Source organism: Schistosoma haematobium, chromosome 2 (assembly GCF_000699445.3).
Source record: "Schistosoma haematobium chromosome 2, whole genome shotgun sequence".
NCBI classification, from domain to species: Eukaryota; Metazoa; Platyhelminthes; class Trematoda; order Strigeidida; family Schistosomatidae; genus Schistosoma; species Schistosoma haematobium.
This window is the reverse complement of record NC_067197.1, coordinates 32168481-32194098: the sequence shown is the minus strand read 5'-3', so window position 1 is coordinate 32194098 and position 25618 is coordinate 32168481. Positions and strand designations below refer to the sequence as shown.

The 25618-nt window shown below is 38.6% G+C and overlaps 1 protein-coding gene across 1 annotated transcript; it reads left to right on the top strand.

The window, feature by feature from the left end:
• The first annotated feature begins 445 nt into the window (after positions 1-445).
• MS3_00006737 (uncharacterized protein) lies at positions 446-4965 on the top strand. Its single transcript, XM_051214971.1, has one exon. It carries the CDS (start codon positions 1591-1593, stop codon positions 3091-3093), a length of 1503 nt encoding a protein of 500 aa, XP_051068157.1. The 5' UTR covers positions 446-1590; the 3' UTR covers positions 3094-4965.
• The last annotated feature ends 20653 nt before the right edge of the window (positions 4966-25618 follow it).

Sequence of the window (25618 nt, the reverse complement as noted above, 5' to 3'; positions counted from 1 at the left end):
TTCTTTACATGCTATTGTTCACTCAGCCTTTCAGTATTAACATGTAATCTATGAAAATAAACCAATGAATCACAATTCGTTTGTTCAAACGCTAATCTCCTTGATGATGTATTATACATAGTTGTCTTTTTGTTTTACCAAATGGAAGTGCACATTCTGGTTTATGTCCTAAATAAATGAAAACTACACAGACTGAGTGTTGTGACATTTTGCTATTCAATCATTTAAAAGTCTGATTGAGTGAACAATATGTTGAATAGTAGTTCAATTCCTCAAACATCGTATCATTTATGAAACCAATGTGATACAGATTCATATTATTCCACCGAAATCACAATATGCTCTGTGTATTTGTTCACTTGAACAGTCCTGAAGAGAAATTAATCTGGTCGTCACTGTGGTGCGTGCTACTTATATTGATATAAGTAGTATATAACGTGAGTCAAAAGAACGTAATGTCTGGCAGCAGAAGATGGAGAAGATCAAGAAAAGAAGAGCGAGAAAACAATGGAATTTGTAAGAAGTCGCATGAACAATGAAATGCGAGACATTAGATATGATAGAATGATATTTTGCAAATTAACGACTTACTATATGGTTTTTCTATTTTACCAAGTAATTCTGTAATTTGTCCTAAATACAATTTGGTTGTCCTCAACCGTGTTCTTCTTCACTACATTTGGTGTCGCTGCCTCCACTAAGGATGAAGATTCCGTGGCCGAAGGAGTTTGAGGACGGAGATGTGCTGAGCTTCCTGAAGGAGTTTGAGGCCGTGGCGGAGCTGGTGGGAGTGAAGGAGCCGAAGGCGAAGTTGGTGGTGCTGGGGACGCTGCTCAGAGGCAGGGCGAAGGCTGTGTATGACAGCTTGGACGGTGCTGGCGAGAAGACGACATGGGAGGCAGTCACGGAGCGGTTGGCGGCGGAGTTTGACAGCCCAGTGGACAGAGAGAACGCGCTGCAGAAGTTCCGGTTGGCGAGGTTGCCGGTCGATGGTGACCCACTGGTGCTGGCTGTGGAGCTTACCAGATTGTTACGCCGTGCACTGCCGAGTCTGGATGAGGAGTCGGAGGCACAGTTGTTGGCGTCACAGTTTATCGAGAGTGTGCCTGCCACCGTCTCCCAACAACTGAAACTGGTGAACGCAGCGCAACCGATGGATATCAGTGAACTGGCGAAGGTGACTCGTCAGCTGATGACGCGAACAGTAGCTCCAGTCAGGTGCGAAAAGCAGGAGATGAGTAATGTCGAGAAGAAGATTGAGGAGCTGGAGCGTGAGATTGCAGCAATACGAGTGAACAATAAAAGGAACGATAAATGTTACGCTTGTGGAGGGACAGGACATTGGAAGTTAAACTGTCCAACAAGACGAAGACGCAGATATGTTAGACGTTACAACGATTGTTCTTTCTATCCTAGGAATCTGGGGATTGTTGCGTTAGTAGACAGAGGGGCAGTATATACGAGAGTGAACATAAATGAGCGAGATTTAGTTTGTCTGATCGATACAGGTGCAGCAGTATCGTTAATAGGCAAAGAGCAATGTAAGAGAATCAAGCCGTGTACATTAGCTGTCCACACGATAGGGGCCATATGTTAGAGGTGTTTGGCGTATCTAACAGTATCGTAAAAGTGGGGGATGCTGAGATAAATTTTCCGTTCGTCGTAACCACAAGTTTATCGAGACCGATATTAGGAGCAGATTTCCTAAGAGAAGTAAAAGCGATAGTTGACTTAAGAAGCGGTAAGGTGGTCACGAAATATGGTTCATTGACAATACACGAAAGTAGCGAAGTTGCTGAAATAAGAGTTGCAGCGGATGTCTCGTCAAAGAAGCTAAACATTCACGAGTTATGCAAAAAGTATGCCAAACTATTCACTGGAGATGGGGAGCCGTATGGATATTGTGACAGAGTAAAGCACGAAATACCGATAAAGAACAGTCGAGTAAATATATTTGCAACACGTCGTGTCCCGGTGCATTTAGAGGCCGAGGTAAATCGTCAGGTCCAGGAAATGTTAAAAGAAGGTATAATTGAGGAAGCGGACAGTCCATATAGCTCGCCGGTACTCTTGGTAAAGAAACCAAATGGAAAGTATAGATTTTGTGTCGACTTCAGAGAATTGAATAATATAACAGACCTGAAGCCTTGTGCAATGCCAACAGTGGCGGAAACATTAGATCGGCTACAGAATGCCACGGTGTTTACAGTGCTGGATTTACGGTCAGGTTATTGGCAACTGCCTATAAAACAGAGTGATCGAAGCAAGACAGCGTTTACTGTAAGTGATAAACAGTATCAATTTAAACGAATGCCGTTCGGGTTGGCGGGTGCACCGTTCACGTTGAGAAGATTAATGACACTACTGCTCAAGAATCTAGATAATGTCGAGGTATATGGCGACGATGTAGTTGTGTACAGTCAAACAGAAGCAGATCACATCAAGCATGTGGAAGCGGTCTTAAAGCGAATTGACGAATTTGGACTTCGGATTAATAAGGACAAGTCGCAGATAGCGAAAAGTAGCGTCACATTGTTGGGACATAAAGTGGGAAATGGAGAAATAAAACCATTGCCGGAGAAAATTCTTACCATAAAAAATATTGCAGTACCTAATTCGAAAAGGAAGTTGAGACAGTTCCTGGGAAGAGCGGCGTTCTACAGTCGGTTTATCAAGAATTTCAACGAAATAGCAGCACCCTTATATAAGTTATTAAGCAGCACCAAGTTTACGTGGACTGAGACTGCCGAACAAACGTTCAACCGAATCAAAAACATGCTAGACGATCGCCAGATGACGCTCAGACTGCCTGAACCGGGAAGACTGTTTACAGTGGCCACAGACGCGAGTGATCATGGTATAGGTGCTGTGTTGAGTCAGGCTGATAGAGTGGTGGAATACGCGAGTCGCGTCCTCACACCTGCTGAACAGAAATATTCAACCATCGAAAAGGAGTGTTTAGCGATCGTGTGGGCAGTGGAAAAATGGAGACCATACCTTTTAGGTAGACGATTTCACATTGAGACCGACCATAAACCCCTGCAGTGGTTGAAAACAGCAAGAGACCCCGAGGGAAGTTGGCGCGATGGATGATACGCCTGCAAGAATACGATTTCAGTATCGGCCATGTTCCAGGAAAAGAAAACGTAATGGCAGATTATTTGTCAAGACCAGACATGGAAGCCGACCTGCCATTAACAGCATACGCGGTGAATAGTTTAGAGGAGACCCATTAGAACTCGTCCGGCAGCAGAAAGCTGACCCTAACCTTCGAGAGGTAATCAGAGTGATAAAAGAGGGAGCAGACGTAGATAAACGAACAATGGACAAGGAGGTAATAACGCTGCTTCGGCAAAAGGACCGACTGAGAGTGAACTCATATGGAGTGCTGACCTGGCAGGACGATGATGAAAATTGGGTGGCGGTGATCCCGAAAGACTGGCGGCGCAAAGTGATACACGAGTGTCACCAGGTAGCACATACAGGCATCGCAAGAACGACGGACTTACTACGACAAAGTGCATACTGGCCGAGCATGAGAGAAGATGTGGCTGAATACGTGTTAACCTGCCAGCAGTGTCAGCTAATGGAAAGCGATCGATACACACAACCGCCATTACAGTCAATCCCAGTAACCGCAGTCGGTGATCTATGGTCGGTGGATGTGATGGGACCGTTTCCACAGACGGCGAGCGGTAACCAGTACCTGTTAGTGATGACGGAACATGCTACACGTTGGGTAGATGCCGTACCCATTGCAGACCAGCGGGCAAGGACAGTGACCGAGGTGGTAATCCGGCATATTGTAGCGTGTCACGGAATACCGAAGATGATATTAACTGACCAGGGTCCCTGTTTTGAAAGTGACGAGTTTAAAGCCCGTTTAAAGCAGTTTGGCATCAAGAGAATACGAACTACACCGTATCATCCTCAGACAAACGGGCTTACAGAGAGAAACAATCGGACGTTAAAGGAATGGTTAGCATCAAAAGGAGGAAATTGGGAGAAAGAGTTACCATTGATTTTGCTGGCACATCGTTCCTCCACACAAGGAACAACCAAGAAGTCACCTTTCTTGCTCATGTATGGCAGACAACCACGACTTCCAATGCATAATAAGACCTGGCCACAACAACAGAAGTGGACGACAACAAGGTTAAGAAAAGAGAGGAGAGAGGCAATAAGGAACGTGAAAAAGAAACAAATATCAGACACAAAGAAGGCAGAACAACAGAGGAGAACGTGGAAACCATTTGCAGTGGGGGACCTAGTAAAGTGTAGAGAACGAAAAAGTAACATAGCAGGGTCGGGGAAGCTGGCCCCAAAATGGGAAGGACCGTATGTTATAACGGAGAGACGCGGCTCGGTCTACACTATTCGGAGAGAAGACAAGCAGAAGCGCGTAAATGCTAGTCAACTACAGAGATGGTTTCAAGATCATCATGGGTGTGAATCACGAAAAGCACCAAACAACACAGCGGTACGGAGATCAGAAAGACTACGACAGCAACTTGTTAAAAGGGGGGACGAGTGTGGTGCGTGCTACTTATATTGATATAAGTAGTATATAACGTGAGTCAAAAGAACGTAATGTCTGGCAGCAGAAGATGGAGAAGATCAAGAAAAGAAGAGCGAGAAAACAATGGAATTTGTAAGAAGTCGCATGAACAATGAAATGCGAGACATTAGATATGATAGAATGATATTTTGCAAATTAACGATTTACTATATGGTTTTTCTATTTTACCAAGTAATTCTGTAATTTGTCCTAAATACAATTTGGTTGTCCTCAACCGTGTTCTTCTTCACTACAGTCACTGCCTGCAAACTTCAGTATTGTAGAGATTCACGAATTGATATGGAAAATTTCTAAGAAGGATTATAACGGCATATGTGATCAGGGTTCTTTCAAAAAAGACGGGTCGATCTACCACAAAGTAGCAAATACTTTATTATAAAGTGAAGATGAACATAAATTCCTGATTCAGTCACTTCTGGTAGACATCTACTACAATCAACCATCTGTTTGCGAAGTTATGAAAGGTTGGGATGTAAGATGGTTGAAGGTAACTGGCAGGTAGCTTGAAACAGAAATTATTCCTCAGTTCATACTCACCACTTGGAATTATTTGCAGTATAGAGAGTGCAGATACTTCATATATCACTCGAACAAATATTCCCTAGTTTCATGGTCCAAAATTTCCACGATTAACCTCTTTTAGGACTGGCACCTTTATGTCGCTCAATAATTACTGTTGATTAACCTGTATTCTCCGTATTAATAGTTACCTAAGTAAGTATAAATATCTCTTGATATAATCTGAACTTGTTAATTTATTTATAGGGCTTAAATTGACGCTGTTATTGTCATTACTGATTTCTTTACTACTTATAGAAATATCAGTAGCTTCAAGCAGTGCATCAAAACACCATCTTATCTAAATGGTCATGAAGATAATATTAGAGTGATTTTGAGGAAATCCACACCTGACGTGGTCAGTAAAGAAAGCCCCTTATCAAAACCCTATTTGAATGGGGACATAACAGGTGGAATATTAACAGGTCGAATCAAAAGACCTATTGAAAGGACATTTCCCACCGTCAGGTTGCATATAATCTCAGCCAAACGAGCACTTATACAACAAATCAAGGATAGGTTACCGATGATTTGCTCCTAATGTGTGCATACAAATTAAAATGCTCCAGTTGACCTAGTTACATAGGCCGTACTACGAACGCTTTATCCTTGTGTGCTCGTGAACGTGTACAAGGATGCTTGGGAATATAATTCACTAGGTCGGTTAACAGTCACATTCTTTCTCACTTAATACATAGTGAACATCATATTCAATTCTATAGAACTTTCTATTGATTGTGTCAAGTTCCAAATGACCTATCTCAAGAAGCTAGACTACGGTCACTCTACATAGCTGAAGTCATCTGGATGAACTCCTGAAAACCGAATTGAAGTATCCAGAAGAGGTATATCCAGCATCGATGTTTACGGTGTTCAGCGACCGGATCATCAGACACCTGAACTGGATATTATAGACTTCTTATCCAAATTCCTTTAATGTTTACATCTTTCTTAATCCACCCATCCATTTTTCCTATGTCACATTCATTCCTTTTTATCGTAATTACCTTGATCATACTCATTTTATCGCATATTATATCCACACAAAGTTAGGTTGATCAGTAATATTATGATCATATCGATAAAAACTTGGCACCTTACTACAAATCATTTTGACCTTCAAGAAGTGACCGTGAAGCACTGAACGGTCGTACAGGATAACCAACAACAACAACAACAAAGAACAACCCAATGAGAATGATTATAAAGTGTTGTGGATGCGGAAGAATAGACCAATAATTATCATGTTAAGTCCAGTGGTGTCCTTGGACTTTAAATGTACATTCCCTATTGGCTATTATTTAATTCATTCGTTACATATTGCGTAAATGTTGTTTACTATTTTTATGGTACGCTGTGGTATGCTTGACTAGTATATAAACAAAGTATGTTTGAAATATAGTGATTCATATCTCAGAGGTTGTGACTTGTGTTCTGGACTCAACTGACTGGGCTAGACAGGGAAGCGGGACCAATAGAGACTCTAGGCCGTCCGTACGTGTTTTCCGTGTCACTCTCACCGAATCGATCAATAAACGCTGCTTATCAAACCGTGCAGTCTCACAACGTAAATTCATAACAATTGGCGACGGGGTGGAGAAAAATTTTGAACCTTGTAATTGGACGAGATTCAGGTTAATTGTTTCGACCAATCAGCATCCAGATTGTCACCAGCGTCCTTGAGCAACATTGGTCATTATTCCTACAGTTAATTTTCATTGCAGGTGCTGAAAAAAAAATGACTACCTTTTCCGATCGATTACAGCTTCTACTTGAGCAACAACAGCAGTGCTTCAAAAATAGCCAGTTAAATTTTTTAGAAAATTTACGCACGCTGTTGGTAAATGTTCCATGTTTCGGAGGTGCAACAGAAGTTGGTGAATTCATTTCTCATCTGCAGACTGAGCTGGAAAACAACTGCAGAACATATGAAGCTGTTTATAAAAGCCTCTGTGAATCCCGGACGACCAGTGATGTAAACGAGACAGTTATTCATGGTCCACCCAGTTGTCCAGAAATGTCAAATTCCGAAACGTTCCCTGTCGTGGGTTCAAATCCCACTGTTCCTGAAACGTGTACAGACAGTGATGTACCCAGCTCACAGGAGGATCTCTTATTAAATGCTCATAAATTAATTGCAGTACCCGCCCACAACGGAACAGGGAACAAATCGTGCGGTACACTGAATCCAGCTGTTTCAAATGGTCCTCATCATTCAACAACAGGAGATTCTGACGAATCTTATTATCTAGATCTTTTGTACCAGAAAATGTGTTAAATGCATTAAATGATGATCAGAAATCTAATACAATTTTGATAGATGTTGATTATCGCAGTGATCAACTGTTTACAAATGAGATTTTCAACAAATCCCGTGACAATGTTCCAGAAGAATCAAACGTTGGTGACCTCATATCAAGCGACATTGTTCCCCACTATTTAATCACTTTCAGTGACTCCCTGTTCAATCTGACAATTATGTGTTAAATAAAGTCAAGTTAATTCTAACTTGGGAATATGAGGACCCAACATTATTTCGTGGGGAGGATGAACCCAGAAAATTTCAAAATCCGGATATCAACTCCGGATCTTCAAAAAAAAGGGGAGGTGTTGTGGATGCGGAAGAATAGACCAATAATTATCATGTTAAGTCCAGTGGTGTCCTTGGACTTTAAATGTACATTCCCTATTGGCTATTATTTAATTCATTCGTTACATATTGCGTAAATGTTGTTTACTATTTTTATGGTACGCTGTGGTATGCTTGACTAGTATATAAACAAAGTATGTTTGAAATATAGTGATTCATATCTCAGAGGTTGTGACTTGTGTTCTGGACTCAACTGACTGGGCTAGACAGGGAAGCGGGACCAATAGAGACTCTAGGCCGTCCGTACGTGTTTTCCGTGTCACTCTCACCGAATCGATCAATAAACGCTGCTTATCAAACCGTGCAGTCTCACAACGTAAATTCATAACAATTGGCGACGGGGTGGAGAAAAATTTTGAACCTTGTAATTGGACGAGATTCAGGTTAATTGTTTCGACCAATCAGCATCCAGATTGTCACCAGCGTCCTTGAGCAACATTGGTCATTATTCCTACAGTTAATTTTCATTGCAGGTGCTGAAAAAAAATGACTACCTTTTCCGATCGATTACAGCTTCTACTTGAGCAACAACAGCAGTGCTTCAAAAATAGCCAGTTAAATTTTTTAGAAAATTTACGCACGCTGTTGGTAAATGTTCCATGTTTCGGAGGTGCAACAGAAGTTGGTGAATTCATTTCTCATCTGCAGACTGAGCTGGAAAACAACTGCAGAACATATGAAGCTGTTTATAAAAGCCTCTGTGAATCCCGGACGACCAGTGATGTAAACGAGACAGTTATTCATGGTCCACCCAGTTGTCCAGAAATGTCAAATTCCGAAACGTTCCCTGTCGTGGGTTCAAATCCCACTGTTCCTGAAACGTGTACAGACAGTGATGTACCCAGCTCACAGGAGGATCTCTTATTAAATGCTCATAAATTAATTGCAGTACCCGCCCACAACGGAACAGGGAACAAATCGTGCGGTACACTGAATCCAGCTGTTTCAAATGGTCCTCATCATTCAACAACAGGAGATTCTGACGAATCTTATTATCTAGATCTTTTGTACCAGAAAATGTGTTAAATGCATTAAATGATGATCAGAAATCTAATACAATTTTGATAGATGTTGATTATCGCAGTGATCAACTGTTTACAAATGAGATTTTCAACAAATCCCGTGACAATGTTCCAGAAGAATCAAACGTTGGTGACCTCATATCAAGCGACATTGTTCCCCACTATTTAATCACTTTCAGTGACTCCCTGTTCAATCTGACAATTATGTGTTAAATAAAGTCAAGTTAATTCTAACTTGGGAATATGAGGACCCAACATTATTTCGTGGGGGAGGATGAACCCAGAAAATTTCAAAATCCGGATATCAACTCCGGATCTTCAAAAAAAAGGGGAGGTGTTGTGGATGCGGAAGAATAGACCAATAATTATCATGTTAAGTCCAGTGGTGTCCTTGGACTTTAAATGTACATTCCCTATTGGCTATTATTTAATTCATTCGTTACATATTGCGTAAATGTTGTTTACTATTTTTATGGTACGCTGTGGTATGCTTGACTAGTATATAAACAAAGTATGTTTGAAATATAGTGATTCATATCTCAGAGGTTGTGACTTGTGTTCTGGACTCAACTGACTGGGCTAGACAGGGAAGCGGGACCAATAGAGACTCTAGGCCGTCCGTACGTGTTTTCCGTGTCACTCTCACCGAATCGATCAATAAACGCTGCTTATCAAACCGTGCAGTCTCACAACGTAAATTCATAACAATTGGCGACGGGGTGGAGAAAAATTTTGAACCTTGTAATTGGACGAGATTCAGGTTAATTGTTTCGACCAATCAGCATCCAGATTGTCACCAGCGTCCTTGAGCAACATTGGTCATTATTCCTACAGTTAATTTTCATTGCAGGTGCTGAAAAAAAATGACTACCTTTTCCGATCGATTACAGCTTCTACTTGAGCAACAACAGCAGTGCTTCAAAAATAGCCAGTTAAATTTTTTAGAAAATTTACGCACGCTGTTGGTAAATGTTCCATGTTTCGGAGGTGCAACAGAAGTTGGTGAATTCATTTCTCATCTGCAGACTGAGCTGGAAAACAACTGCAGAACATATGAAGCTGTTTATAAAAGCCTCTGTGAATCCCGGACGACCAGTGATGTAAACGAGACAGTTATTCATGGTCCACCCAGTTGTCCAGAAATGTCAAATTCCGAAACGTTCCCTGTCGTGGGTTCAAATCCCACTGTTCCTGAAACGTGTACAGACAGTGATGTACCCAGCTCACAGGAGGATCTCTTATTAAATGCTCATAAATTAATTGCAGTACCCGCCCACAACGGAACAGGGAACAAATCGTGCGGTACACTGAATCCAGCTGTTTCAAATGGTCCTCATCATTCAACAACAGGAGATTCTGACGAATCTTATTATCTAGATCTTTTTGTACCAGAAAATGTGTTAAATGCATTAAATGATGATCAGAAATCTAATACAATTTTGATAGATGTTGATTATCGCAGTGATCAACTGTTTACAAATGAGATTTTCAACAAATCCCGTGACAATGTTCCAGAAGAATCAAACGTTGGTGACCTCATATCAAGCGACATTGTTCCCCACTATTTAATCACTTTCAGTGACTCCCTGTTCAATCTGACAATTATGTGTTAAATAAAGTCAAGTTAATTCTAACTTGGGAATATGAGGACCCAACATTATTTCGTGGGGGAGGATGAACCCAGAAAATTTCAAAATCCGGATATCAACTCCGGATCTTCAAAAAAAAAGGGGAGGTGTTGTGGATGCGGAAGAATAGACCAATAATTATCATGTTAAGTCCAGTGGTGTCCTTGGACTTTAAATGTACATTCCCTATTGGCTATTATTTAATTCATTCGTTACATATTGCGTAAATGTTGTTTACTATTTTTATGGTACGCTGTGGTATGCTTGACTAGTATATAAACAAAGTATGTTTGAAATATAGTGATTCATATCTCAGAGGTTGTGACTTGTGTTCTGGACTCAACTGACTGGGCTAGACAGGGAAGCGGGACCAATAGAGACTCTAGGCCGTCCGTACGTGTTTTCCGTGTCACTCTCACCGAATCGATCAATAAACGCTGCTTATCAAACCCTGCAGTCTCACAACGTAAATTCATAACATAAAGTACTTCAACTTTTCTGATCTATCAAGTTACTAAGTGAAGTAGTGCAATAATTGATTATTATTATTATTATTATTATTATTATTATTATATTTTTAATCGATAATAAGTTTGACAATAATATTGATAAAAATACATGACTTAGCCATGGTTAATATGAATACATCGATTCATAATTACATTTGTATTGTTTTAATTATATTTCTGTGTGTGTGTGTGTGAATTTCATGTTAATATCGACACTTCTTTGATCATATAAGAATAAGTTCATCTGGTATTGTTTAGCTTGTACCTTCCTGGATTCCACTGCTAGCCACTATCCATCATTGCTTACAAATAACTTGCGAATTAAGGCAATATCGAGGCATACGCACAGCATGCACATATGCCAATAACAGACTGATCGATTGCAGTCTTAAACCTCAATGGGAGGATATAAGCCAAATAATACCAAATGAATTTAAATTCACTCCATTGCATAAGCAAGTGGCTATCAGGAATCAGTAGCTGAGTGGATAACGCGATGGCGTTTGAAGCCAACATTACTGGGTTCGAGTCCCAGAGTGAACATCAACTCTGAGGTGCAGGTACATTCAGCTGACGAGTCTCAAATAGAACGAAACGCGCGTCCTGGATTCCACTACTAGCCACTTTCCATCATTGCTTAGAAATAACTTGCGAACTAAGGTAATATCGAGGCATACGCACAGTACGCATATATGCCAATAACAGACTGATCAATTGCAGTGTTAAACCTCAATGGGAAGATACAAGCCAAACAATACCAAGTGAATATGAAATCGGTTGTTAATACAGTGACAACAAAAAATTTGACGAAACTATAATTTATGGAGGAACCAATCAGACTTAAGATAATAGGTGTCGGATTTTGGCGCAAGCACCTGAGCTATAGATCTCCACTATATTGTTGTTTACTAATGAAATAGTATCGATACTTTAGTTGCCCAGTGATCTGACTCCATTTAGAGCGTACGAATGTTTGCTATCACCTATTCTCGTATATCGTCGTCGACTTAAATCGCGTTATCCAATAACGAAATTAAATAAGTCGAATAACGAGAATTGACTTGAGAATACATATATTTCGTACATGAAGCGAATGAAGCACAGCAAAGCAAAAATGACACGTATGGAAGATGGCTGGGAAGCCAACTCCATTTCAAGCCGGGCATTACTCAATATTTATAGGCAGACAAAATAAACTACAGACATGTGATGAGTCATGGGACATGAAGTGTACACACATATACGCTCATATGAAAACAGTCAAGACTGACAAGCGAATAATTAACAAGGTCAAAACATGACTCAAGTAGAACGAATAGAATGGAATGTCCGGAAACTAGAATAAGATATATTATGGGCTAAAACTGATGACTAACACTACAATACTCACAATAAAATCCATCTTTTTTTAACTGTTTTAATTAATAACAACTAGTTAAATAATCTGATAGCTCAGCATGATAAGATAAAGTGTTGAAATTGAGATTAAATGTAATGAGGATGATCGTGGAAAGAAAATGAACCAGTTGAGGGTAGAAAATTTGATGGGAAGATGGAAGATGAAGCAGATGGCTATAAGGGAAGAAGAGTATGAAGAAAGAGAAAATTAAAAATAAAAAAAATTATAAGACATCAGGACCATGGTAGAAGAATAGGTTGTACCAGTCGTTTTTGTACACACAATTCTGGTTTTCCAGATGTATGGCTAATGCTTCGGCAATGCAAAGATGATGCAGTATAATTGCCTTTGGGAGACTTCTGCTTACCTTGTAGATGACCTTGAACGCAGAGCTTGTCTTGACTGGGTGACCTGTGTTCACAAGGGATTGAATTACTGAGCTTCTTATTGAGCCGCTTCCTCCTCTTTTTAGCCATGCCGGACAATGTTCTTGAATTCTTTTGGATAAAGTACGCATCGAACAACCTATATACCTAGCTCCACATGAGTAGGTAAATTGATAGATGCACAAAATCCGACACCTGTTATCTTCAATCTGATTGGTTCGTTCATAAATTATAGTGTAGCCAATTTTTTTTTATTGTCACTATATATTAACAAGCAATTTCATATTCTTTCAGTTGTTTCAGCCAGAAAATAAACAAACTGTTTAATCGACCTTATTTCAATGAAATAATGATTACATAACTGCTGGCAGTTCTTTTCTCTTAAACAATTTCACATATTTCACAAGTTGGAATCATGAGTCCATTGAAACTAGACCACCATGGAAAACCTGGAAGCACTGGACAGCCGTTTCGTCCTGGTATGTGACTCCTCAGTAGTGTGCATCCACGACCCCGCACCGCGCGGGACTCGAACCCAGGATCTACTAGTTTCGCGCGTGAGCACTTAACCATTAGACCACTGAACCGGCATCCAACGGGGTTAATGTCTAACTTCAACCAATCCAATTTCATATATAAATCAATATAGTTTTTATTGAATCTTTTAGGTCAAGTACCATGGACACACGAAATACAGGAATGAGCTTTTGTTTTTTAAAATAGTAAACATCTATTTTGGTCGTTTAATTAAAATATCCTCGATCAATTTTCAACCTTAAAGGTCATAAGTGAATGGATCGTTTTAATAGAAGAATTAAATAAACAAACAAACATTGAATCGATAAACATTTACATATATGAATTCTCAGAAGGGGTTTGTAGAGATTTTAGAAATTTCACAGATTGTAATGATGAGTCAATTGAAGTTAGACCACCATGGAAAACCTGGAAGCACTGGACGGCCGTTCCGTCCTAATATGGGACTCCTCAGCAGTGTGCATCCACAATCCCGTGGATTGGTTGAAGTATTAGTTTTTAATTCTGTTGCCCGAATATGCCAGCATCAAAGTCACTGAATATGAATTGGATCGATACTAATTCATTTACCTTACGATAAACTGCTTTAAAGCCGAGTTACATCAGTAAGTAGGTTGTAGTGGTTATTACTCATTATTTTGCGGTGATATGTATGTACTTTTAATTAATCAGCTCTCACTTCCATTATTTATTTTTCATTACATTGTGATTCCTTCTTATCAAATATTATTATTTCAGTAGTTGAATTCATGAATCGATGTAAGCTAGACCACCATTGGTAATCTGTAAGCACTGAACGGCCGTTTTGACCTAGTATTGGACCCCTTAACAATACTCATCTATGATCCTGTATGTGGGACTCAAACCAAGGACCTCCGGTGTCGAGCGCGAACGCTTAATCTCCAGACCACTGAGTTGAAATAGATTATTTCAAATGACTTGCTTGGAGCAAGACCGATAGGTCCTGGGTTCGAATCTCGTGAGGTGCTGGATCGTGGATGCGCACTGCTGAGGAGTCCCATACCAGGACGAAACGGCCGTCCAGTGCATCCAGGTTTTCCATGATGGTCTAGCTTTAATTGACTCATGATTTCAACTTGTGAAATTTCTATAATAATATATTTATTTTACAAAGGTGTAGAAGGTTGAAACCAATTAAGTGGTGGTGGGTCAACGTTTAGTGTCGGTTGCTATGTTAAGCCTACATAGGTTATTCTAACTTTCCGACAGATCAATTTTTGCATTCTTAATGAGTCGCATTTTGACCTTGTCAATTGTTCACTTATTAATCTGACTGTATTTATATGAGTGTGTGTGTGTCTGTGCATTTCTTATCTTACTCATCACACGTTTGTAGCTCATTTTTGTGTGACTATAAATATCGATTAAAGAATGGTTAAAGTCGGCTGACTCACACGCCTCCTCCATTGAGTATCATTTAGTTTCTCTTTTCTCTTTTTCTCTCTCTCCTCTTCGTTTCTATTGCTCTGTCTTCTTGATTGTTTGTTCTGATCAACGACAGTACAAAATCTACGTATTCAATACTTCATTCTCGATAATTCTATACAAGGAATGACGGCAATCATACGATTTAATTGGAGTCAGATATGCCACGGCAACTAAAAATGTAATAATATAATAATTTGTTAGTTACACAGTGTTAGAAAAATTAAAACTAAAGTGAATTTTCATAATCAGTTAATTATTACAAGTAGTTGCATAAGAGTGGGAATAGGAATTAAGTATAAATATAAGTCTTAATAGTTGAGATCATGAGTCAATTGAAGCTATACCATCATGGAAAACCTGGAAGCAGTGGTATGCGACTCCTCAACAATGTGGATCCACGAGATTTGAACCCAGTGCCTATCAGTCTCGCATGCGAGCGCTTAAACTCTAGACCACTGAGCCAGCCGACATTCAACGATGTTAATGTCTAACTTCAATTAATGCTTTTTTGGTTTTCCATAAAATTAACAATGTACCGGGTGCAATGAAAATTAGATAATAAGATCACTAAAGAGATTACGTAAGATTAGCTTTTGAAATATGTAATAATATCTAAGTAGAAAGACAGGCTGAATTAACTTTCTCTGACCGGATATCATCAGCAACAGCCTATTGTAGGAGAGAAAAACCCAGCTTCCAACTGAAGATGAAATTAGAAAAAGATGATAGAAGTGAATAGTACATGTATTACGGAAATCACCAAACTGCATCATGTTGCAAGCTTTAACTTGGAATCCTGAAGGGAAGCGGAAAAGAGGAAGACCAAAGAACACATTACATCGGGAAATAGAGGCAGATATGAAAAGGCTGAATAACAACTGGAAAGCATTGCTCGAGCCAAGGTTGGATGGAAAGTGCTGGTGGGCAGCCTATCCTCCTCGACAATGGATAAAAGGCTTAAGTAAGGAAGTAAGTTATCAATGTGATCATGTGTGACCATAATTCTCATACTTATTATTTGGTCATCAAAGATTATGATCAATTTTTAAAAAAATGTTAAGACTATGGCTACAGTAAGAAGTGTACAAATAAATAGATAGATGTATTTCGATGTAATTTTGTTCTCTGAGATGGATGGTTTGGTCGTGGAGCTCTCATCATTCTTTTGTATGAGATCCTAAGCATAAAATTCAGGTGGAAGTGATGTGTTCGAATTTCTCCACATATGGTTCATAGCTTGTCCTGTACACTTCGATGTTGATTGGTTCTTGTTGACTATAAACACATCATTGTGTACTTCTTTGTTTTGGTTGTTTGATTTTTGGTCCAAATGGGTCTACTTGACAAGTTGTGAGTTATATGTGGAGAAATTCGAACACTTCACACCTACCTGAAGCTTGTGCTGATGTCGTTCAGAATAACTACGAAAGCCTCACGATCAAGACATCCATCTCAGAGAACAAAACTTCATCCAAATCATTCACCTGAGCTACAAATATGATGTTCACTATGTATTAAGTGAGAAAGAATGTGGCTGTTAACAGACTTAGTGAATTATTTTCACGACCAACCTAGTACACGTTCACAAGCACACAAGGATAAAGCGTTCGTAGTACGGCCTATATAACTAGGTAAACTGGAGCATTTGAATTTGTATGCACACATAAAGGGGCAAATCATCGGTAACCTATCCTTGATTTGTTGTATAAGTGCTCGTTTGGCTGAGATTATATGCAACCTGACGGTGGGAAATGTCCTTTCAATAGGTCTTTTGATTCGACCTGTTAATATTCCACCTGTTATGTCCCCATTCAAATAGGGTTTTGATAAGGGGCTTTCTTTACTGACCACGTCAGGTGTGGATTTCCTCAAAATCACTCTAATATTATCTTCATGACCATTTAGATAAGATGGTGTTTTGATGCACTGCTTGAAGCTACTGATATTTCTATAAGTAGTAAAGAAATCAGTAATGACAATAACAGCGTCAATTTAAGCCCTATAAATAAATTAACAAGTTCAGATTATATCAAGAGATATTTATACTTACTTAGGTAACTATTAATACGGAGAATACAAGTTAATCAACATGGATTATTTAGTGACATAAAGGTGCCAGTCTTAAAAGTGGTTAATTGTGGAATTTATAGCTGAATTACGACATTTATTATTTTATGTTTTGAAAAATAATAATTACAGAATTCACACCAGTTTACAAGCATGATCAATTTGATATAAATAATATAAGTAATAAGTATTCCAATGATTGTTGAACATGTTTTTCACATGTAAACATCAGTGATGTGCGTTGATTAGGCACTTATAGATGATATTTGCAAATGTTGATCAGTTTTCGCTATCTGAACCATTTCATCCGTCCACATCATCCGGTCGAGTTACAGAACACTCATTTGGATTACTTCCATATTTCAAAGTGTTTCATTCTTGGTCACCACACACCAATAATTCATTAGGTTCCGAATATGTTATCTGTCAGAATGGGTTACATCAGGATCACATAGATATGTATAACATGCATTTGATTTGATATAACACAAAAGTCCTTTGAACAAGCTTCACATCTTCAGTAAATATCTAACCAGCAATACTAGTCATCAACTTACTTACTTACTTACGCCTGTTACTCCTCGTGAAGGAGCATAGGCCGCTCACCAGCATTCTCCATCCAACCCTGTCCTGGGCAATCCTTTCTAGCTCCGTCCAGTTGTAATTCATCCTTTTCATATCTGCTTCTATTATCCGACGCAATGTGTTCTTTGGCCTTCCTCTTTTCCGCTTCCCTTCAGGATTCTACATCTTCCAGAGTTTCGCCATCAAGTGTGATTGGATTGCTGTTCTCCGCTTTGAATTTGAGGACCTTGGTTTTCCCTTTGTGTATGCTGAGGCCTACTGATGCAGAGACTGCTGCTACACTGGCTGTCTTCATCTGCATCTGTTCGTGTGTACGTGATAGGAGGGCTAGGTCATCTGCGAAGTCCAAATCGTCTAATTGATTCTGAGCTGTCCATTGTATTCCGTGTTTTCCTTCAGATGTCGAGGTCTTCATAATCCAGTCGACCACCAGAAGAAAGAGGAAGGGAGAGAGTAAACAGCCTTGTCTGACTCCGGTCCTTACTTGGAATGCATCTGTCAGCTGTCCTCCATGCACTACTTTGCACTGTAGTCCGTCGTATGAGTTCCGGATAATATTGACAATCTTCTCAGGAACTCCGTAGTGTCGAAGAAGTTTCCATAATGTCCTCCTATCTACACTGTCGAATGCCTTTTCATAATCAATGAAGTTGATGTATAGTGACGAGTTCCACTCAACTGATTGTTCGACGATGATCTGTAGTGTTGCAATTTGGTCTGTGCACGACCGATCCTCACGGAATCCAGCTTGTTGATCTCGAAGTTGGGCGTCTACTGCATAGTTCATCCGGTTCAGCAAAACTCTGTTGAAGACCGTCTCTGGTATTGACAGTAGTGTAATGCCTCTGTAGTTTTCACATTTGCTCAGATCTCCTTTCTTTGGAATCTTGACGAGGTGTCCTTCTTTCCAGTCCATCGGCACTTGTTCCTCCTCCCAAATCTTTTTGAATAGAAGATAAAGCATGCTTGTGGTTGCTTCGATGTCTGAATTCAGTGCTTCAGCTGGTATGTTGTCGGGTCCTGCTGCTTTCCCGTTCTTGATTTGTCTGACGGCCATTCTAATTTCTTCCGTCGTTGGTGGGTTGACATCTATAGGAAGATCTATGTGTGCTGCTTCGATGTCCGGTGGATTCATTGGAGCCGGCCTATTCAGGAGTTCCTCGAAGTACTCTACCCATCTGTTACGCTGTTGTTGAATTTCGGTGATTGGCTTGCCTTCTTTGTCTTTGACCGGCCTCTCTGGTTTACTGTATTTCCCTGCTAGTTTCTTCGTTGTATCGTAAAGCTGTTTCATATTTCCTTCTCTAGCAGCTTTTTCCGCCGTCGTTGCTCGATCTTCCATGTATTTCCGCTTGTCGGCTCTAATGCTCTTCTTCACTTACTTGTTTGCTTCTATGTATTCAGCTTGTGCTTGGCATTTCTCTGCTCGTGTTCGGCTGTTGTTAATTGCTGCCTTCTTGTTCTTCCTTTCTTTGATCATGCCCAGTGTTTCTGTAGAGATCCATTACTTATGATGGTAATTCTTTAGACCCAGAACCTCTTGACACGTTGAAGTTAATGCTTCCTTGATGCCTTTCCAGTTGTCCTCCATAGTAGTTTCTTCTTCTTTCAGTAGATCTTGTAAGGCTTGGAACCTGTTGTTGAGAGCTATCTTGAATTCATTGAGTTTGTCAGTATCTCGAAGGAAGGCTGTATTGAAGGCTGTATTGTATTGCTGTTTGTCCACTTGTCCAGTTCTTTTTAGCTTCAGTTTTAAATTGGCTACAACTAGGTGGTGATCTGAAGCTACGTCAGCACCTCTCCTGGTTCTCACATCTTCCATTGTCCTTCGGAATTTTGTGTTGATGCAAATATGATCTATTTGGTTCGCTGTAGTGTGGTCCGGTGAGATCCATGTAGCCTTGTGTATACGCTTGTGTGGAAATATTGTGCCTACTATGACCAATTTGTTGAATGCACATAGATTTGCAAATCTTTCTCCATTTTCGTTTCTTTCTCCCAGTCCATGTCGTCCCATAAAATCTTCATATCCAGTGTTGTCTATTCCGACTTTGACATTTAGATCTCCCATCAGAATAGTTAGGTCCTTTCTTGGGCAATTCTCAATGATTGACTGCAGCCGCTCGTAGAACTGTTCTTTACTGTCGTCGTTGCTATCATTGGTGGTTGCATAACATTGAATAATATTCATTAAGATCCCCCCGTTCTTTGTTTTGAATGATGCTTTGATGATTCTGGATTCGTGAGATTCCCATCCTACAAGTGCATTTCGTGCTACTTTGGACAGCATACGAGCGACTCCCTGAGTGTGTGGAGCATTGTCCTCCTCGTAACCGGAGTATACTAGTCATCAACACATGTGAAAAAGATTCATAAAATGATTTTCCAACTATTGACTCATTTAAACAATTCTTCTTTCAAATAAAAATAATGAGATTAGAAAAATGAGATATTCCGATGTTTCGTCACTCGACGCAGGCCGCTTCTTCACAGAATAACTAAATAATCCGACCAAAATTCATCCAAGTTTAAGTGATACAAAGGAACGAATCAAGAATATTAGATGCGATCGATCATGCCCTTTTTCAACAACCACCAAATCAATATCAACAACATCAAACTAATACAAGACAAGAAAAGCTTTTCCAACTACAAAGAGAGGAGAGTAGCTGAAGCTTTCCGTATAATGCCTAATCCTACTGATCTAATTATAAACAACTTTGTAACTATGCATCTGTATTGGACTATCTATCCAAGCTACCATGTATCATATTACTCAAAATTCACACTCTAAACGCACATACAAATTAAACTCTATTCTTTCTCAACACAATAGTCACATGCTTTCATCCCTGACCATGAACACACATGTCTACATAGATGACGCATATAAATCACCTTAACCGAAATCACATGACATTGACTTGTTCAGACCTGCTTTGTTCCACTGAACTTTTTCTACTTGGATTAATTCTGATTTGAAGAGGTGACTTACATTGAGTCACGAGACGTCAGAATATGTAATTTTTCTACTCATTGGAATATCACAACTATATTAACTGATTTATAACCATCTATGGAATGCTTAATCTATTTGAAATGATCAAGTCAAACCTTGATTATGATACCTACCATCTCTTTTTGCTTATTTCATTTCATATTAGTGTTAAACAAATTGTAATTTATCTGGTCGAATTGAATGGTTTACAGGGAAATCAAATGATGCACAAGTGTAAATTCGCTTGAGGTTGTTTGTCGTATCTTCCCATTGTTGTTTAAGGCAGCAATTAATCAGTATTCTAGAAAATTGACCGATCAATTGCATTCCTAAACAACAATGAGAACATACAAGCAAACAACACCAAATGAATTTAAACTTCACCCGAACTCACTTGTCAACGACCTTCCAGTGCTTCCTGGTTTTCCATGGTTATCTAGCTTTGATCGACTCATGAATTCGACTGTTGAATTACTACAATCTCCATAAACTCCATTCTGGTATGTTAATTTGCAATCAGTGTTTTACATTCTTAGTATATTTAAGAGAGATTGACGTGATCAAATAAAGGAATTGATGGTTGACTGTTATGCTTGAATTTAACAATTTGAGAATTCCAATGCAAACACAAAGGATATTTGAGCGAACAACTGATTCGATCATCAGCCTCTACAGTTAAATGTCTATAATGTTTGTCCTACTTTACAAAGACCAAAATGAGGCATACATGAATGAACTGAACAATGTTATATGTGAGAAATGTTGAATACTCTCTCAAGATGGTGTGATTTGTAAATTAGAAAGGTCAGTTAATGAAGGTCGGAATGATTTGTAGTAAGGTGCCACGTTTTTATCATTATAATCATAACCGTGATAATAATAATAATAATAATGATAATAATAATTTTGTATTCTGAAAAATAATAATTACAGAATTCACGCCAGTTTACAGGCATGATCAATTTGATATAAATAATAACGTTAGACGTGCAGAACAAACATGTGATAAAAGAAAGTTTTAAGTATACTAGTTCAGTAGTTGTTTAAGTAGTACTTATATTACAGTTATCCAATGCATCAGCCGGGAATTTTTAATATTTCTTAAATGGACAGCCTGTTGATTTATGAACGGTGTAATTAAGGTCCATTCGTGTGCCAGATCGAAATAATGATAATTATATACAACTAGAGAAATTAAAACGAAAACAGAGAGCACGGAACAACAAAGCAATAATGACCAAAATATATCAATCAGGTCTACCGAAATGCGTGTGTCATGTGACACAGTGATATACCGTCGATGTTATTCGAATTAGTTAAAATTGCTAAGGGCGGTGAAACCATAAAGTGACAGCAAGTGGGTGGCTTTACTACATGCCCAAGAGACAATTTAGCATTCTTCGTTGGTAATTCAGAGTGTTGGCGAACATGAGACAGTTTAACAGCATAAGTGGGTCCTCATGCTGATGAGGAAGGATTTGTTGTAATCTCAACAGCATTATGTTCGTTTGAGGTACGCTACTGCGGTTTCATGCGAGACGGTACGACCAATCCTAAACTTTGTTAGTGTACTGAATAGCCGTTCGGATCCCTTCAGCTATTCAACAAATAAACGTGAATCGAATTTAAACAAGATAGGGTAAATCTACATATGGCGCATTACATTAGAGCGAATACATTCATATGGACTGTCTTGAAGTTCAACGGTTTTTTGAAAACCAAATTCCTTACACACTCACACACAAATCCAAGGGTGATTTCGCTAGGTATATTATAGATAATCACGTTATTTTGAGAGACAATTCACTTAGCAACTTCGCCGGCGATGAAATCGATATCAGGTTGTAATTTCAAGTCCTTTAGGAACTACATCCACTAACAGTAGCATTTTGAGTGGCGATAGTGTATGTATTTCTTGGATCACACGAGGAGTTTTGGATTCTTCAGAAGCGCGAATAAACTGAATTGACCTTCACCAAACACCAAGAAACCCACATTCACGGATTTCTCCCGACAGACTACAAACAGCGAACACTACCTACCCTAATCAAAATATCTACCCAATAACACCAACTAAATATGCGAATTCGGATACATCGACAGAGACAAAGGATCATTACTAAGCGACATTCCTTATGATATTCAAGATTTATATCAGGCTCATCATACAAAAGAGTAAACCATATTGTTTAATTAATTAGTTAAAATATTGTGGTAAACAACAATTTAGTACAATCATTAACATTTCTAAATACAACAACTGAGGTCATCAGACTGATGTTTCTCAAAATCACACTCTCACATAGTGTACACTATTGTTATCATCATCATTTGTGTTAACCTTGAGAAATATGTTTCATATGTGAAAACGCATATTAGATTAGAAGAACACAAATAGTAAATGTGATGATTCTATGTGACATTCAAACACGTATTCCTGACTGAATCGTCAAGTAACAGTCGTTTATGTGAACAGATTTGAGAGGACGAAAGTAGTGCATGTTGTGTTCATGTCAAAGTGATACGGTTCATCGAGAATAACATCTTCTTGTTGAACATTATTATCTTCTAGATCACTTCAACCATACTTTCTAGCTGTGAAACTCACTATAGTCTTGAGTTAAATAGAGGTGTAAGAGCTGAGTGTCCAGTTGACCATAATAGATACGACAAAATGAAAACAATTAATGCAACGAATAACCAGTGATAATGAATGTGGTACTAAAATCACTCACCACTATCTCACTTAGTATCACCAATTAGCACGTTGAAGACAATGAAGAGGCATAAAATCATAATATGTCCATTACTCAATCGAGGTTAATGAAGCCGTAGAAACTCGGCAGTAAATTATGGGCGAATTCTGAAAACTGGAATGGAGTATAATTATATGTATTCTTATTGTATAAGTGTTCAGCAATTCGATTACGTATATTCACATCCTTCTTATTGTAAGTTTTCTTTCGATCCACAGACCATTATAATATGATTTACTTTCAAAAAGTGTTAGGTCTCGATGAGCATAATGAATGGTAACTTTGGGATCCATTCATGGACCAATACTATGAGTATATATTTTTATCGTATAATCGTTAAATAACTAAACTATTCATAATCATATTCTTCTTATTATAAGCCTAATTTTGACCTATGAACCATTATTATACGTTTTACCATTCTTGAATTATGTCCAGTCTATTAGTCACTGCCTCCCACATTCACAGCCACTTTTGGTCAGATAATGTACAAATGTTATTTTCTATATTATGGTACGTTGTGGTCTGCTTGATTGGTGTATATACACCTACTATGTTTGAAATACATGATTCATATTTCAGAAGCAGAGATTAGCGTCTTGGACTTTAATGGCTGGGCTAGGCGGAAAGCAGGACCAATCAGAACTCTAGGCTGCTCGCACATGTTTTATGCCACACTGTTTCGTTCGATAATTCACTGCTTCTGATTGGCGGTATCATTAGGTATACATTAACAGGGCACACAGTCCAGAAGTTATAACACAAGGTTATGCCCACAACCATGTTCTTTGTATTTTCATAGCTTATACTCATTCAGATATGTTGAAAAAGATGAAACGTATTAGGACATTTATCCAGCATTTACTCCATCTCATTCAGTAATTTGTACGTCATTCATAGTATTCTGACTTGTTTTTACATTACTGTCCTTCAATTTATCTAATCCATATTTATTTCTGATCATTAATCTTACAATTCCATTCAATACGTAGAGCTATTAAAATTCACATGTTATTCTTTTCTCAGCGAAAGGTATCGCTGTACATCTGACCGGATTTCGGATGAATAAGCTGGATAATATAACTGTGGAAACTGAAGAGAATGACAAAACGTTCATTTATTTTGTACAGTTTGAGCTACTATAAACATATTTCTGTTAAAGTCTGTGAAAGCCACTTCATTTGGAATGCTTTATGTTAGATCCATTTTGAAGATTTTTGTGTGTGAAAATCCCTCCTGTATACACTTGCAGTTTGTTCCTACTGATTCTTTTAGTTGTACATTTTGTTAGTCGTTTTGATTATATTTGAGTTGTTAATATTTGTATTTCATTAGAGTTTCTATTTTTCTTACGCCTTCACTAAGTTTTCGTGTTTCTTCCTGAATTGCATTTATGTTGTTTGACATGATACTTAGTCTTGGCAGCAGATATATTGGTTTGTTCCTCCTCTTGATTGTGTTGCTTGTATTGACTGGAATTGTGCCTTTCATTGACTGTGAATTGAGGCATTCTTTCAGAATTGGAAACACTCTGTGTTATAAAGCAACCAAATATTATCTTTTGAATGAATCTGTGCGTGATCTAGCCAGACAGGATAGAATAACACTGATTTGTTGTGATTGGTAATTTTCTCGCATCCTTTATCAACTTCGTTATTTATTGTAATCTAGATCTGATTAATTGAACAATTATTGGTTGAATAGCTGGGTGATCATATTTGTTTAGGTAACGATGTGCATTCAACTTTATGATGAATATTAGAACCGTCATTTTACCCAATTACTTTGTTTTTGACTTTAATCGGGCAAGGGCGCGTATCTAACCCACCTAGACAGCTATTCTTCAGTCCAAACCTTTGTTTGGATCTTTCAGTTTATATGAAATAGCTACATTAGCTGGCATTGAGCATAAACATACGTCATTATAATAGCTACTAAAATATATGATTGTTGGTTGACATTTGCATTTTGAATTATTCTAATTCAAACATAGAATTATTCATTGAATAACATTAAGGTTGAATGAAGAAAGCTAACGTTCTATGTATGACATATTTTGCAACGTAAAACTTGTCGTCGTACTATATTTTAGTCTTCATTCGTTCATCTTAATAGTTTCTACCTTCTAAGTTTCATTGAGAAACCATAGTGTCACAAGAGAACAGTAAATTAAAAAGTGATCTAAACGCCTTAGAATTATCAGCATTGGGTTGTGGAGATTTGTCAGAGTTTGATGGAGTTCACGGATCGATGAATGTTAGATCACCATTGGAAACCTGGAGGCATTTGATAGCAGTTTAGTCCTAGTATGGGACTCTTCAGCAGTGCGCATCCACGACCTGTCACTCCGTATGTGTGCACAAATATTTCCGTAACATCCTGAAAACTCGTTTTAAGCACAGAATTCTGGTTAGTATATTCCTGAGCAGTTTCAAGTAATCTTGTACTTATAAAATACCTTGAAAAACAAACTTGGTTAATTTTATCAAGTTTCT